Raw genomic sequence first — 17,533 nt, 5'->3', positions numbered from 1 at the left:
GGGGGGAGGGACGGCGCAAGCGGGGTGTGATGTGGCAGGGCAGGGAGGTTCCAGCGCCCCCCACCGACAGGGCACCCAGGGTGGTCCGCTCCCCCGCCCCCCCCCCCCCCTTTACTATGCCACTGGTGGGAGTCCTCCTCCAATAGTCCTGCCAGAGCTGTTTCACTCTCACATTTTCAATAGCCAGGGACAGGCAAGCTCTACATGACTGCAAGGAAAATGCCTGTCTCTAGAGATTGGAAACACAATATTGAAGCACTAAACCCCACTAACATAAGAACATAAGCAATGCCTCTGCTGGGTCAGACCTGAGGTCCATCGTGCCCAGCAGCCCGCTCACGCAGCGGCCCAACAGGTCCAGGACCTGTGCAGTGATCCTCTATTTATACCCTTCTATCCCCCTTTCCAGCAGGAAATTGTCCAATCCTTTCTTGAACCCCAGTACCGTACTCTGCCCTATTACGTCCTCTGGAAGCGCATTCCAGGTGTCCACCACACACTGGGTAAAGAAGAACTTCCTAGCATTTGTTTTGAATCTGTCCCCTTTCAGCTTGACTTCTCATGCTATAAATATTTACTATTTGCTCAAAAACTATATGTGATTGGGGGAAAACCAAGGCTATTTTCATACACAGGAGGTCAAATTCTATAAAGTAAATTTTCTTCTTGTCCCAGAAAAAAAGTTAAAATTTGTTGTGCAGTGAATCTTGAGTTCAGGGGCTACAGGCTTATACACTTCCTAAGCCTATCGGTAGGCGCTGTTGACTGAACACTGGGATTCCATCCTTCACTGGGTCTGTAAATATGTCTCTACAACCTCTCAACCCCAGTCCCAAGAACTGAACCTCCTGCCCCCCCTGCACAGCAGCGCACAGTCCCGCCACTAAGCTCTCAGGCCTACTTCAAAATGCATTTTTCTCTATCCTTGCCACTTGCATGACAGGCCTTGCGATTGCAGTTCTGCAAAAGGCATCAGCAGCACATCAGAAGCAAGGCTCTGCCACACCCCCCTAAATTCTAGCAACAGTTATAAAGCAATGAGCAAGAGAGCATTTCAGGAAGTGTTTCTGCTATATAACTCCCAGTAGCTACCCCGTTGAGGTTTCCATTTCACGAGCCCAGCTCATTTTGCACTTTGCAGCAAGAGGCAGAGAGAGAGCATCAGGATTTTCTTATCCTTTTTTTTGTCAGAAGCTCACATGAATATCACTGACATCTTAGCACTTCCTCTTTTTGATAGCAGCTGCCTACCAGAAGTGAACAAGTCGCTCTGGACACTAGATTTCACAGAGAAAGATTCCATTTTAATCCGCTAATATGCTTTTCAGTTTTGTAATCTGAAAGTAATTTTCAAGAAGCAATACGCTCTTTTCCGTCCCGGTCGAAATCGTTATAATAGCAGGTTTCAGCATCCAGGCAGAACAGACCTGTTGAGTGATTACATTTGTCATAAACAGAGATGACCAGGTTGGCGTTTAAAGATGCTTTCTGGGTAAGTGCCTCTTTTTTTTTCTTTTAATCATTCTTCGCTTTCTTCTCTTGTGGGCACACAGGTATAATTGCTGGAGCAGAGCGCAGGTGATAACCGACAGTGCATGAAGCCCTGTTTTGAATACCTACAGATGCAACTGCTGTGTGATCTGCTGCCCTTAAGCAGAGCCTGATGCATAAATGTAAAACTAGGTGCTTGGCAAAATAATTTTTAACAAAGGCGTCGCTCGGGGTTTTCCTACAGAGTCCAAAAGGAATCAGGGCCTTTTGGGCTCACATCAAAGAATTTAGAAAAAAAAAGAACCCCCAACAATTAAGGGCTCAAGTGCTAAGTCCTAATGCGCAGTGACGGGTCCTTTTATTAAAGTACACTAACTTATTAGGCGCGCACTAAATGCTAAAGCGCCCATAGAATATAATGAATGCCTTAGCATTTAGCTCGCGCTCTAATCTTTAGCATGCACTAAATCGATTAGATCGCCTTGATAAAAGGACCCCTCAGTGGTTTTGCAATAATTGCCCTGTTTCCAATGCTAAGTACATTAATGATGTTTTAAAATATTTTTTTCTGAGGAATGGGTGTGCGAGTAGGCATCCCCTCATTAACTGGCTATCACATTTTGATTGGGGTGCACAAACTGGCTAGTGCGGGTTTAATGTGGGAGCACTTTGGGCCATATTCTATATATGACACCTAAAAAAAGGGAATGGGACTTGTATACTGCCGTTTTATGGTTACACTTCTCCCTCCGGATTCGCGGGGGATAGGGGCAGAGCCGGACCGCGAGTGGTGAAATACCGCGAATATCTTCTGGTCTGGCTCTGACCCACCCCCACCTCCCTCCCAGCATCACAGCCTTACCTGGTGGTCTAGCAGGCTTTCGGGGCAGGAGCGATCTTCCTACGCTCCTGCCCCATGCACATCACCAATAGTAAATGGCTGCCGTGAGTTCCCGTAGTCTCTCGAGACTACGGCGGGAGCTCACGGCAGCCATTTCCTGTTGGCGATCTACACGGGGCAGGAGCGTAGGAAGATCGCTCCTGCCCCGAAAGCCTGCTAGACCACCAGGTGAGCCCGCGATGCCGGGAGGAAGGCTAAACTTTGGGGGGGGGTCTTTTTTTTCCTCCTTCCCCAAAAATTGCGAATATGTGAAATCGCGATTGCCGAAACCGCGAATGGGGAGGGGGAAGTGTACACATTCAAAGTTGTGTACATATTTACAGGCACTTATTTTGTATCTGAGGCATTGGAGGATTAAGGGGCAAATTCTATAAGAAGCGCCTAAAAGTTAGGCGCAGACATAGGCACCGTTCAGCGCGATTCAAGTAAAATGGGCTGCTGTTTAGTGAATCATGCTGAGCGGCGCCTATTTCGGAGGCGCCTAATAAATGGGCCAGCCCTAGGCACACCTAAAAGTTAGGCAAATCCCCACGTTAGCACATGCTAAATCCAGATTTTACCGCAGCTTAATAAGCAGAAAAGTGGGTAAGTTGGCAAAAGGCCTGTTATTGTTTGCTTTGAATACGTTGCTTTTTGTAAGCTTAAAGTGGCTACAGTTCCGGATGGTCCAATTAAACAATCCAAAGCTATTTTTGAACGAGGGCATTGTGTGATGTGGATATATTTAAGCCCCGCTCAAAGAATTCTTTTCATGTGCCGATTTAGTGGCCTTTATAAAACAGTCTTGTGTGGGAAAATCTAGGTGTCCTTTTATAAAACTACCCTCTTCAGGGCCAAAATAGGAATGCTTATTTTGACCTGATTCTTAATCTCACATCCTAAAAAAAAAAAGTCTACCTCAACATGTTTTCATACAGATCTGTGTATTGCATACAAAGTTTAGTGGTTAAAATTTCACCCCTAGGATTGGAAACGGTTGCTATGGTGCACACACCGACAGCGGAAGTATTTGGCCTGGATGGTCACACACACTCTCAAAATAACACCCATTATGGTTTCTAGTACGTTTCTGGTTTGCTGTGGAACTTTGCTTTCTAGCTGCATGTGCCTGTGGCATGTTAGTGCGTTTTAGATTGAACTAATCTGAAAGATGCGGTCAGTAGTTGGGATGGTGGTTTTGCCTTGGGTGTGGCTTGCATAGAATCAGTCGTAGCACCCGCTAAAATGGAAAATACTGTGAAACCATTACTCATCGGTTACCAACTGCAGTGTTGGAAGATAGGAAAGATCTGGAAATAGCGCTTTAGTGACAGATTGTTGTGACATTTTAACTGAAAGAAAAGTTCACTTTGCTTCTAAGTAATGAGTGTTTCTGCAAAAGAAGTTCAAGTTTTGTTTGAAAATCCCTAAAATATTTGCATTTCAGCATGCAATGGAAATCTCTGCTGGTTGGGGCATGAACTGCTAATTAAAGGTTTGTCTGAATTTAAGCCCCTTGATTTCACCCACAGAGCTAAAAAGAAGGTTGCGTTAATAGCAAAGCTGCCAAAGAGGAGATTCAGGGTTAGCCCCCCAGACCTACCCATTGCTCAGCCTCTGACACAGCCTCCCCATGCCACATCAGCAGGAAACCTTCATAAAGCATCATTTCCTGCTGCTGCAGTTACTCAAAACTCACCTATTCAGCAAACAAGACCCTTAACCGTCCCCTTCCGGCATTCCGGCTCATCTCCTCCTTCACGATCGCTTCTTTCTCCCCTCTTCCTTCTTCATCTGCCAAGCTCGGCTAATTTTGTTGTTAATCTGATAAATTGTTGTAAATCTGCATGTCAATGCGGATCCTAACCGAATTGATGTGAACCGCCTAGAACTCGTTGGGTATGGCGGTATATAAGAATAAAATTATTATTATTATTATTATTTGATGAAGGTTCCCCCCACAGCACAGGGAGACTTCTCAGTGGAAGATCGTGCCTCATGTGCAGGCATCGACTTGGCAGGTCTTTAATAGAGGCCTACTGAGAATCAGTGGCAAACAAAGTTTTCAAGGTTTTATTGATGAGATAAGTATAAAAGTCGCCTTTTCCTGATCATGACAGGAATAGGTGTTCGACTGGTCACCCATAATTGGAAGAACCATGACAGGGTTAATTACACTTTTTGGTGGGTAAATGTGTGTACCACATATAAGTATGAAAGAATGATGGCGGAATGTTTGAGGACTAGTAAGTCCTTTAATGATGTATGGAGTCCATTGACTACTTTTGTTGCATTACAGTAAGGATCATATTTCTTCCCTTTTCATTAGATTTCTTTACACATCCAGGGAGGGAGGAGGGAAATGTACTTTGAGGAGTTAAATTATTTAATTATAATATTGAAATCACATCATATGTTTTATTGTATTAATAATTAAGATGAGGATGGGAGTAAATGACTGTTTAATGTAATAAATGTATAGTTATTAGTGCGTTCTATGCACTATTTTATGATTTACCAATTGTATTGCACTATCAAAGTTTGAAAATCAATAAAGATTTAAAAAAAAATATTGATGAGATTTTCAGGCATTTGGAATCCCAGGTTTGTTGGGGGAGGGGGGTATTCCTTAAGATGTATATAATAGGCCCCCCCCCAGACACTACAATTTTACCTCAGAGCTTTCAATAATGGAGACACATTGGACCAGATCCTGTAATTGGGCCCTAACGTTAGGTCCTAACTCTTGTCAATCACACTTAGGCGCCTATTACAGAATCATGCCTAACTTAGGGTAGACCAGGGTTTTAAAGGCCTACATTATAGGCACCTCAGTATTTTAGAGAATCATGCCTAGTGGTGCCTAAGTCCTTCTCCGTCCCCTAAACATGCCTATCTTTTGTAGAATCACGCCTAAGATGATAGGTGCCTATAAGCTCATAATTGAAGCCAATTTACTAATTAATTTGAGCACTTAACTTAGGCTCCTATCTTGCACTTAACTTTAGGTGCCTTTTATAGAATTTCTCTCATTAAGTTCATATAGTGTGGCTAAATTATGGGGTCTATAAAATCCTAAATATCAAATATATTCTAAGGCCCACTGCAACGGAAGTGTCCAGACCACTGAGGTCTCATTGATGGAAGCATGGGTAGTGCCATGGCTTTACATGGTAAATAACAGCAGATAAAGATCTCAAGGGTCCATCCAGCTTGCCCAATAGGTACATGACTTATAAATCCATGATTAAGTTCAATTGTCTTTGTTAATTGATATTTCTGGGTTATAGACTGTAGAAGTCTGCCCAGTAATGTGCTTATGTTCCAACTAAAGGAGTTGCCGTCAAAGCTCATTCCAGCCTATCTAGACCATCCCAAATTACTGGAGTTTCCACCAAAGTCCTCCCCAGCCCATCCTAAGCCCTATACAGGACACAAACCGTTCAATTCTGCCCGGCCTTAGTTCTTCCTATTTTACCCTTCATTTTCTGATTAGAGATCCTTTAGAAACATAGAAACTAACGGCAGAAAAGGGCCAAGGCCCATCTAGTCTGCCCATACCAATGTCCCACCCTCTAACTACCTCTTTGAAGAGATCCCACATGCCAATCCCATTTTTTCTTAAAATCTGACATGCTGCTGGCCTCACTCACCTCCAGTGGAAGACTATTCCAGCGATCAACCATTCTTTCGGTGAATAAATATTTTCTGGTGTCACCATGAAATTTCCCACCCCTGAGTTTCAACGGATGCCCTCTTGTTGCCATGGGACCTTTTAGAAAAAAGATATCTTCCTCCACCTGGATTCGGCCCGTGACATATTTGAACATCTCGATCATGTCCCCCCTCTCTCTGCGTTCCTCGAGTGAATATAGATGCAACTTATCCAGCCGTTCCCCATACGGGAGATCCTTGAGTCCTGAGACCATCCGGGTGGCCATTCTCTGAACTGACTCAACTCTCCGCACATCTTTGTGGTAATGTGGCCTCCAGAATTGTACACAGTATTCCAGATGGGGTCTCACCATGGATCTGTACAAAGGCATTATGATCTCGGGTTTACGGCTGACGAAGCTCCTACGGATACAACCCATGATTTGTCTAGCTTTGGATGAAGCTTTCTCCACTTGATTGGCAGACTTCATGTCTTCACTAATGATCACCCCCAAGTCTCGTTCTGCTACAGTCCTTGCTAGGGTCTCACAATTCAGGGTGTAAGGCGTGCATGGATTTTTGCTGCCAAGGTGCATGACCTTGCATTTTTTGGCATTGAAACTTAGTTGCCAGGTCCTTGACCAATGCTCCAGTAGGAGCAGGTCATGTGTCATACTGTCGGATATTGAGCCTTTGTCAGGCACTGTGCTTTTGCCTGTTGTGCTCTCGCCCACTATGTTGCATAGTTTGGCGTCATCAGCGAATAACGTAATTTTACCTCAAAGACCCTTAGCCAAGTGTTCATCCCATGCTCTTTTGAATTATGTCACTATTTTCTTCTCCACTACCACCCTCGAGAGGGCATTCTAGGCATTCACCACCCTCTCCGTGAAAAAGAATTTCCTAATATTATTCCTAAGTCTACCACCCCGCCACCTCATTTTATGTCCTCTAGTTTTACCATTTTCCTTTTCTGGAAAAGATTTGGTTCTATACCTTTTAAGTATTTAAATATCTGTACCATATCTCCCCTGTCCCAAGGATCCATCAGGTCCAGTGCACAACAAAAAAGTGACAGGGTTCTTTATCAGTCATCCTGCAAGTACATAGAACCATATACTATCAGTAAGATATATTTCTGACCGTGGAATGGAACGTCTAAAAGCACTAATCATCCCTGACTAGATTTTCCTATCACCTTAATGTCACATAGTACATTTATTCAAACAAGTAATGTTCCCATTTCCCTATACAATCTTCTCCTTGTCTTAAAGGAATATTAAAATCTCCCAAAACACGTAACATTCAAATGTCTACCTCCAGGCCCATTAAAATTTCTAACAAGACAGGAAAATATATTATACAAAAGGTTACATTCCTATTCAAAATCACCACATACTCAATACCAATGCAAATTGAACAAACATAAAATACAAGAAATAATTATGACTGTATCCAGAATACATTAGTCATCCTCTACCCCAAAAACAGTTTCTCATCTAACTCTATTAATAATAGACCAATATTCTTAGACATCACTTGAGTGCCTTTTAGTTTAAAGTTTTTTTTTATTTATAGTCCGCCTTTAAGTTAACAAGGCGGATCACAAAATCACATACATAATAAATATAACAAACACACATATAAAAGCAAACCACAAAACACTTTATCCTTGAACCATTCTACTAAATAACTAATTTTTCAACACCCATACGCCATTTTACAAAATAAGTGCCGTTTCAGCAGTCTTTTAAAGGTACACAAATTCCCTTGCTGCCTTATATAAGCCAGAAGTGATTATTAAAACTAAAAAAGACTATATTTTAATAAAACAAATTTTGAACTTCTTTCTAAAGTGGAAATAGGATATATCACCTCTTATAAATGGCAGATGGTGAAAACGGCTGCTTCATGTAACTTGGGGGTCCTTTTACTAAGGCGCTAAATATTAGCACACACTAAACGCTAATATATCCATAGTGTATCGATACGTTAGCAGTTAGCGTGCACTAAATCGTCTGCCACACCTTAGTAAAAGGGGGGGGGGGGTGATATTGAATGAGGGCACCAGTGCCAAGTAAGAGGCATTTGGAGGTGCAGATCTCCCTTAAGAGCAACAATGCCAAATAAAGGGTTAATTCCAGGTGATTAAGACCAATAGAAAACACATTTGCTTAGAATGAGGTTATAGGTAGAACTTTTAAGAACGGCATTTTCAATAATCTCTGAAACTGCAACCCAACCCATTCCAAAATCATACTACCCTATAGTTAACCGTGGCAGACCAAACAAAAAAAACCTAAGATCATATTTGATGGAAAACCGATAACCAAGGTACAGAACATAAGAACTGCCGCTGCTGGGTCAGACCAGTGGTCCATCCTGCCCGGCAGTCCGCTCACGCAGCGGCCCCCAGGTCAAAGACCAGTGCCCTAAATGAGTCCAGCCTCACCTGCGCACGTCCCAGTTTAGCAGGAACTTGGCCAGCTTAGTCTTCAAACCCAGAGAAGGGTGACAAAAATGATAAAAGGGATGGGATGACTTCCCTATGAGGAAAGGCTAAAATGGCTATGGTTCAGCCTGGAGAAGAGACAGCTCAAGGGAGATATGATAGAGGTCTGTATAATACTGAGTGGACTGGAACGAGTAGATGTGAATCACTTGCATTATTTCCAAAAATACTAGGACTAGGGGGCATGCGATGAAGCTACTAAGTGGTAGACAAACCGGAACAAATATTTCTTCACACAACATAGGCTATTATTGAGATGGCTTGGAGAAATCCACTGCTTATTCCTAGGATTCTTGTGATCTGGATTGGCCACTGTTGGAAATCGGATACTGGGTTGATGGACCTTTGGTTTGTGTTCTTATTTATTGTAGTAGCAGGAAGTAGGGGTTTCAAGTAAGGGGGACATGAGGGGAAGGGGTAGAAGTTTTGGTCCTGTTTGAATGTGGGTTTCCTTTTAGTGAAAAAAAAAATCTGTGGTTGACTTTTTAAAATAAAGGATGAGATTTCAAGGGTTTGAGAGATGAAGAATAACAGCTGCCAAACTAAAAGTTTGTTTTCAGGAATTAAATCACGTTGACTTCCTTTTATAAGGAAATGATCTGAAATGTTTTCAGTCAGAGGTGCTGGCTCTGTGGATGCCGAGCAGGACTGGGTTATTTGTTAAAATTTCAACTGTGAAATATATTGTTGCAAATAGTGCATTGGAACCCCTATAGAAGGGAATTTTTTGAGCAGTTCCCCCCCCCCACTCAGTGGCTTAGTAAGGGGGGGTTGATCCGTCTCGGGTGCTGATTTGGTAGGGGCGTGGCATCCATCTTCATCTCCACCTCCTGCTCCTTCCTTGCCCCACCCCCTCCCACTGCCGTGCGCTTCCCTTCCCCCATACCTCTGTATCTACATGTTCCTGGTGTGAGCGACTACCCCCAACCTGCTGTCGTGCCTGCGGGGGCTCTTCTTCTGATGTCATTTCCTGGACCCGTGCCTAGGAACTGATGTCAGAGGGAGAGCCTGCGCAGGTGCGACGACAGGTTGGGGGGTTGCTGCTCATTCCAGGAGCATTACAGAGGTGTGTGGGAAGGGAAGTGGTGCATGTGTGCGGCGGTGGGGGGGGGCAGTGAAGGAGCATGTAGGGGTGGGGGCAGAAAAGAGGATGGGGGAGGGGAACCACCACCCCGGGTGCCTCTCACCCTTGCTACGCCACTGCCCCCACTGGCAGGAATGTAGGTGGAGGACTCTCACACAGCTTAGAAGGAACATCAGTATTTATCAGTTAAAACTTAAAATCAGAAGACTTACTATATAAAATACATGTGTGTCACAATTCTTTCTGCTACACTCAAAACTGTGCCTCCTACACAAAGTAGGTGCACAGTTTCTCTGTACATACATTATATACATACAAGGGGACTCTGAAAAGTTCTCAGCCCAACCAATAAAGTTGGGGCAGTCTCCATCGAGGGTTTTACACTTAGTCCAGCGATTTTCCACTTTCTTCGTTCCGTATTTTTCTGACCACATGAAAACCGTGGAAAATCGCTGGACTAAGGCTTTCTTTTACAAAGAACTAAGCGTTTTAGCTTCGGATTTAGCGCGCGCTGAATCAACGCATGCGCTAACCCGTTAATGCGTCCATAGGATAACATGCACACGTTAGCGTTTAGCGTGCGATGATATTTAGCGTGCGCTAAAAAGCATAGCACGCCTTTGTAAAAGAGGGGGTAAGTGTACAGCCCTCGATGGAGACTGCCTCAACTTTGTTGGTTGGGCCTAGAATTGTTCAACGGCGCCTCATATGTGACCATCTCCAGGAAAAGGGGACCACAGTAACCAGTCCAAAATGTTGAGAATGACCAACTTTTCATGTCATGAGTCCATAAGCAGTCTGCAAAAGTTACGTGTTAGCAAGTCTGTAACTTTTTTTTTTCATTTTGTCACATAACAGGAAGGGGTTTGGATTATTGCATTACAAATTGTTTGCTTAACAGAATTCATTAAAACCTCTTTTATTTTTGTTTGTTTCTGGAGACTTTAGTCGCCTTTTCTCAGAGATGGTCACATATTTGTGGTTGCCTAATTTTATAAAAGCCTTTTCTCTCTGTGGCATTGACGTTTTTTTGTTGGCATTGGTATTCTGTATAATATAAGCTTGATATTAATAACCACCCCCACCCCTCAATTTTACAAAGCCACACTAGTGGCTGCCACTGCGGTATGCCCTGAAGCCCATAGGGATTTAAAGGGCTTTGGAACTATTGCCGCAAGGCAGCTGCTAACGCGGTTTTGTAAAAGAGGAGGAAAGATATTTAAACGTCTAGTATACTTGAGTGTGGTAAATTTTACATTATCTGAATAGATGACAAATGTTGCATTTTTGTCCCAAGAGGATCTTAGTATATCAAGAGCTTTATAGCACATGTAATAAATGAACTTACTCAATGTACTGTAAATAGCAGTTAATTAATACAAACTGTATTCTCTCTAATTATCACCTGGGCTATTATTAGAAACATTAGGGTTTTTTGATATCTAGCGTCAGCTGTTACAGGAGACATCATTTCCCTCCTCCGGCTCTCGTTCTCCTGATGACTATTTCCCTCCTCTGACTCTCCAACCTGTGATGACCATTTCTCTCCTAAACTAAACTAAAACTTGAATTTATAGACCAGATCTGGTCTTCATTCACCAACCTTTCCATCCCTGATACCAATAGACTATTATCAAAACTAGCCTTACGAAGCAGCCCCCTTGACAACTGTCCTCCATACCTTCTTTCTGCAGCTCCGCATCACATCATTAACTGACTCACCAACCTACTAAATAGTTCCCTGAACCAAGGGCATCTACCCAAAGAAATGGGCAAAATAGCCCTAACCCCTATACCGTAAACAGCCCAAGCAGACCTCTCCATAGCATCCAACTACAGACCGATTGCTGGCATTCCAATCCTCACTAAAATATTGAGTCCTATGTCAGCAAGCAGCTAGCTTATACATAGAGCAACACTCCTGCCTTCATACATCCCAATACAGCTTCCGAAAAAAGCACAGCACCGAGCTCCTCCTCATCACTCTAATCACTAAAATCAAATAATGCTAAGCTCGGGTCATCAGACAATACTGCTTCAATTTGTTATCTCCGCAGTGGACCACCAATTACTCCTAACCAAACTCTCGGAAATCAGAATAACAGGGACTGTACTAAAATGGTTTGCCGACTTCCTACAAAATCGCAAATACCTGGTCAAAAGGTAAGAATCATACACCAACCCTTGGAAGACATTCTGTGACGTCCCACAAGGCTCCCCATTATCCCCCAAATTTTCTAACCTTCAGAAAAAGACCATCTACACTATGCGTCAACTGCAACTCACAAGACCATACTTCCACCCACACCATTTTGCTCTGATCATTCAGATGATGGTCCTACCTCAACTGGACTATTTCAACTCCGCTTACCTTGGCATCAACACTACTCTCATCCCCAAACTGCAACTCATCCAGAACACAGCCGTTAGATTAATCTACAAATTAAAGAAATTTGATTCAATCACAACCTTCATCAGGCAACTACATTGGCTCCCAATTTCATCCTGGATAATTTTCAAATCGTCATGTATCCTATATCAGATTCTATACGGAAACTCAGCAGCCCCTCTCATTCAACTATTCTCTACTGCTTAGTCAACATCAAAAAGAATCCTTAATAGAATCCAACTAAACCTGCTATCCACAAAATACCTCCACTACAAACAAATTTTTCACTCTATGCTAACTTATCTGGGTGTAAAAACCTGGAATAACCTACCAGAAACCATCAGGAAAGAAACAAACTACACTACATTCAGAAAAATCCTGAAGACTCACCTCTTTGACAATTAACTGTCTTCATATCTAAATAGCAGCCCCTACTTCAAGGTCCCTCCTCTAGCTTCTCCATGCCCCCTCCCCTAATGCTCTTCCCTTCTTCTTTGATCTGTCACCTTGAGCCTGTATCGGTATGTGCGACTCACAAATGGAAGATTAGATTAGATTCATATAATAAAGCTCAACTCGGTTTAAAGTAAATTAAAAGAAATAAAGAGCAAACTTATAATTTTGAAAATAACCAAGTTTTTTAATTTTCGCGAAAGGATTGAAGTGAACCTAGTTCTCTTAACCTTAGAGGAATACCATTCAATATCTCTGTTAATTTAAATGAATAAGATTTCCCTAGTTTGCCAATAGAAACAATATCTTTAAGTGATGGAAAAGACTTTCCTCTCCACAATCACAATTTTTCTGCTCCAGCTCTCCGCCCCCCCCCCCCCCCAATGACGGTATCTTTCTTTTACCCTGCCATCCATGATAACCACCATTGATGTCTTCCATCCTGCCTCCTGCAGTAACTGGTATTTCTCTTCTCCCCCTCCCTTCCTCTCATGATGACCACTCACTTCTTACCTTGTCTTGAGGCTATGGTGCTGGGCTGGCGCAGAGCCTTGAGCATCTGTGTTTGCTCAAGACCATGAGCATGTGCAGATCCTCGGAGCCGTGCATTGGTCCAGCACCCTAACCTTACAATAATGTGAGAAGAGAGATCCGGTCGTCTCGAGGAAGGGGCGAGGGGGAGAAAGGGTGGAATAGAGCAATACCAAGGGGGGGTTGGTGATTACTGAAGGAACATTGATTTGGTTTTGAAACCAAATATTCTGGAGTTTTGGGGTCCTGAAGCAGGCAGATGGGCGATTATTGGAAGTGGCCAAGTGGTTTAGTGCCCAACATTGAAGGACTGTCATCTTTTCTGAACTAGCTAGATAAACTGGGACTGACTTTCCTAAACACTGAAAGAGAAAAAAATGGCCGATTAGTATTTTATAGACAAATAGTTCTTGAATCAGCAATGTTTCTTGCTAGAAGTAATATTTAAATTTATAGTAACTAGGCAGGCAAATATTGCTATTACAATTCTTGGGAGTCTGCTTCTACATAGAGCATCACAAGAAATGAACACCCCGGCTTCTAAGAAATAAATGATTTCCAAAACTATGATAAATTTATGCCACATCCTTTCCTACCTCTCACACTTCCTCTGGCATTAATCAGGTTCCAAATCAGCAATGAGATACTTACCAAAATAAAAGTTTCCCGCAGGAGTCCCACGAGTTTCCCGCAGGAGTACCACGGGAAAACCACGGGAAAACCGCAGGAGTACCGCGGGAATACTGCGTGACTACCACGGGAAAACCACAGTACTACCACGGGCATACCGCAGGAAACCCGCAGTACTACCGCGGGAGTACAGCAGTACTACCGCGTGAGTACTGCGGGAATACCACGGGAATACCGCAGGAGTACCACGGGAAAACCGCAGGAGTACCACGGGGACACTGCAGAACTACCATGGGAATACCGCAGGAGTACCACGGGAATACTGCGGGACTACCGCAAGAATACCGCAGGAGTACCGCAAGAATACCACGGGAAAACCGCAGGACTACCAATAGAAGACCTTCCCAATCCATAATCCTGCATTAAGGATGCTCACTGGCAGGCTTCAGCACTGCATTTCTGGGTTATGTACAGCCAGCTAACACATAGCCAGTTGTCAATATTCAGAATTTAACTAACCATGAGTTGCTGCATGAACATAAGAACATAAGCATCGCCTCTGCCGAGTCAGACCATCATCATGCCTGCGGCGGCCCCCCAGGTCAATGACTCTAAAGCATTTTGTACCCTCTAATTGTACCCTCTAATTATACCCTTCAATCCCCTTTTCCTTCAGGAACTCGTCCAATCCCATTTTGAAACCCAAAATCGTACTCTGCTCTGCCACCTCTTCTGGAAGTGCATTCCAGGTGTCCACTAGAGAGTTGTGCGGGGACAGAAATCTCACCCATCCCCGCCCGTCCCCATAAAAAGCAGCAATTCCTTCTGACAGGATCATCAATTCCACAGTTTCTTTTGTGTTTGCGCTGCTGTTTTCCTTGTGGAATCTCTTTGGTGGAACCCTTTTTTTGTTTTCTGTTCAGGTAATTAACTTTACTAAGGCTGACGTGTCCATTATGGACGAACCCTGCCTTCCATCCCCGTGGGAGTCCCGTTGGCTAGAGGGTTTCCCGGAGGCCCACGGGTTTCCCGCAGGAGTCCCACGAGTTTCCCGCAGGAGTCCCGCGGGACTACCACGGGAACACTGCAGGAATACCGCGGGATTACCTCGGGAATACCGCAGGACTACCACGGGAATACCGCAGGACTACCACGGGAAAACCGCAGTACTACCACGGGAATACCGCAGGAGTACCGCAGGAGTACCACGGGAATACTGCGGGACTACCACGGGAAAACCGCAGTACTACCACGGGAATACCGCAGGAAAACCGCAGTACTACCACGGGAATACCGCAGGAGTACCACGGGAATACCGCAGGAAAACCGCAGTACTACCACGGGAATACCGCAGGAGTACCACGGGAATACTGCGGGACTACCACGGGAAAACCGCAGTACTACCACGGGAATACCGCAGGAAAACCGCAGTACTACCACGGGAATACCGCAGGAGTACCACGGGAAAACCGCAGGACTACCAATAGAAGACCTTGCAGTGAGCTGGCAGTGAGCATTTTGATGACCACCGCCAGTGTTATTTCCAAATATCCTATGTAGGACTTCCTATCCAGGCTTCAGCACTGCATTTCTGGGTTATGTACAGCCAGCTAACACATAGCCAGTTGTCAATATTCAGAATTTAACTAACCATGAGTTGCTGCATGAACATAAGAACATAAGCATCGCCTCTGCCGAGACAGACCTGACCAGGCTGACGTGACCATTATGGACGAACCCTGCCTTCCATCCCCGTGGCAGTCCCGTTGGCTAGAGGGTTTCCCGGAGGCCCACGAGTTTCCCGCAGGAGTCCCGCGGGACTGCAGGAAAACCACGGGAATACCGCTGGATTACCACGGGACTACCACGGGAATACCGCAGGTCTACCGCAAGAATACCGCAGGACTACCACGGGAATACCGCGGGATTACCACAGAAATACCACGGGAACACTGCAGGACTACCACGGGAATACCGCAGGACTACCACAGGAATACCACGGGATTACCACAGAAATACCACGGGAACACCCCGTTCCCGTGCAGACCTCTAGTGTCCACCGCCCTCTGAGCGAAGAACTTCCTAGCAGTTGTTCTGAATCTATCCCCCTTCCATTTTTTTGAGTGCCCTCTAATTTTTGTTGCCTCCGCCAGTCTGAAGAATCTGTCTCCGCTTTTCCAGGGAAGGAATCTCTTTGGTGGAACCCTTTTTTTGTTTTCTGTTCAGGTAGAGAAGGACAGAACTAGAGGGCACTCAAAAAAATTGAAGGGAGACAGATTCAGAACAAATGCTAGGAAGAATCTGTCCCTCTCTACCCTTCATGATCCTTTAAGTTTCCCATGCCCTTTATCATTTTTGTTGCTCTTCTCTGGACCCTCTCGAGTATCGCCATGGACTGGCAGTTACCCGGGTTGATTAAGTGCTGAATATTGGCACTGAACCGGCCAAGTGCTGACTCCAGCTCGTAATGCAAATGCACCTTAAATAACTGGTTTTCACTTAGGGCTCCTTTTACTAAGCTGCATTAGTTCTAGCCGTGTAGCACGTACAGCAATTCAGCGCACCTTAGTAAAAGGAGCCCTTAGACTCTAACTGCTAATTTTAAGTGGCAATAATTGATTAAGAGCAGCTGAAAATTAGCAGATAACAAGTTGTACATGTTTAAGGCTATCGGGTGAGAATTTTGTAGATCATGCAGTCTATAAATACTGTAAATCAATCAATGAATCAGCCAAGGTTTCTCGACAAAAGAATGATAAGTGAACAACTTGCATTTGAGATCAAATTCTGAAATGAGTGAATTGTGCAGTCATGTAGCATTTTTAAAAATGAGTTAACTTGCATTAGCTTTCATGGGTCCATGCAAGGAAATGACTAATTATGTGTTGCCTAATTTTAACATTTGCCTATAGAGGAAACCATTTCAGCTTGGTAGGATTTTGTCATCTAACTGTGGCTGCTAACAGTTTTAAATAGGAAACAGTTACTATGGTAACAGGTCTGTTACAGGCAGTGGCGTGCAGTCGGGGCCTGCAGGGGATTCACCCCACCCCCTAAAAGCCCTGAGGCTTTTTGATTTGTACCTTTTGGTTCTATACTGCTACATTAGTCTGAGGCTTTTTCTCCCTCTTGTGGGGTGCATGCTGGGTTTGAAGAGTGGTGTACCTCGGTGCCACGATCACACATTTCGAATCATTATACGAACATATTATATGTTGTGCGTCCTCGTATAATTTGTTAACACCACCAAAAGTGCAAATTAATCTGGGGAAAGGCCAATTAATTCCTGAACAGAAGTCACACTAAATCTAATACTTCTAATATGTCCACTCTTGGATAAAATGTTGTATTTTAATAATTTGCATATTGTAATTCACTGATTGTCCAGCTCTCTTTGGTGTGAACCGCCTAGAAGTCATCTGGGTGGTATAGAAAAATAAAGTTATTATATTATTCTAGTTTCTCGACATCTGTTATAATGTACTTTTTTTCTCCTTCCCCAGTGCAAGGATTTCACTGCAAATGTGGGGTATGAGACAGTCCTTCAGCGTTTACTGGATGGGAGGAAGACGTGCAAGGACATGGAGGACCTGCTGAAACAGAGGTGAAAAGGGAATGGGATGGGGCCAGAACTGGGGACATTCACATGTTACACTGGGCCAGATTTGTGGATATTGTCCTGGTGGAGTTGATTGATGATCATGGTGTTCTTGTTGTTGTTTTATGTCGTTGCTATTGCACCGTAGCGTTTAAGTTTGCATTGTTTTCTGGGTGAGAACTAAAGCGTTCGTGTAGTTGTTGTGATGTTTCTGTTCTTTTTATTTCATGAATTTGATAACATGTTTGTTCCGATTCATATTCTTTCAGAGTACTACTAAAGTTTGACATTTTTTCAGTATCTTTAGCTTT

The 17,533-nt window shown here is 43.8% G+C and overlaps 1 protein-coding gene across 2 annotated transcripts in view; it reads left to right on the top strand.

Moving 5' to 3' along the window:
• The first annotated feature begins 1,146 nt into the window (after positions 1-1,146).
• Positions 1,147-17,533, top strand: part of PSTPIP1 (proline-serine-threonine phosphatase interacting protein 1) — a 67,661-nt gene continuing 51,274 nt past the window's right edge. For both annotated transcript variants that reach the window (XM_033919498.1, XM_033919497.1), the window contains exons 1-2: positions 1,147-1,492; positions 17,128-17,228. In XM_033919498.1, coding sequence (XP_033775389.1) covers positions 1,460-1,492; positions 17,128-17,228 — 134 coding nt within the window. In that variant the 5' untranslated portion in view covers positions 1,147-1,459. The remainder of the gene's footprint in view (positions 1,493-17,127; positions 17,229-17,533) is intronic.

This window comes from Geotrypetes seraphini, chromosome 14 (assembly GCF_902459505.1).
Source record: "Geotrypetes seraphini chromosome 14, aGeoSer1.1, whole genome shotgun sequence".
Lineage (NCBI taxonomy): Eukaryota > Metazoa > Chordata > Amphibia > Gymnophiona > Dermophiidae > Geotrypetes > Geotrypetes seraphini.
Note: the sequence above shows the minus strand (reverse complement) of the source record. Positions and strands in the feature narration are given on the sequence as shown.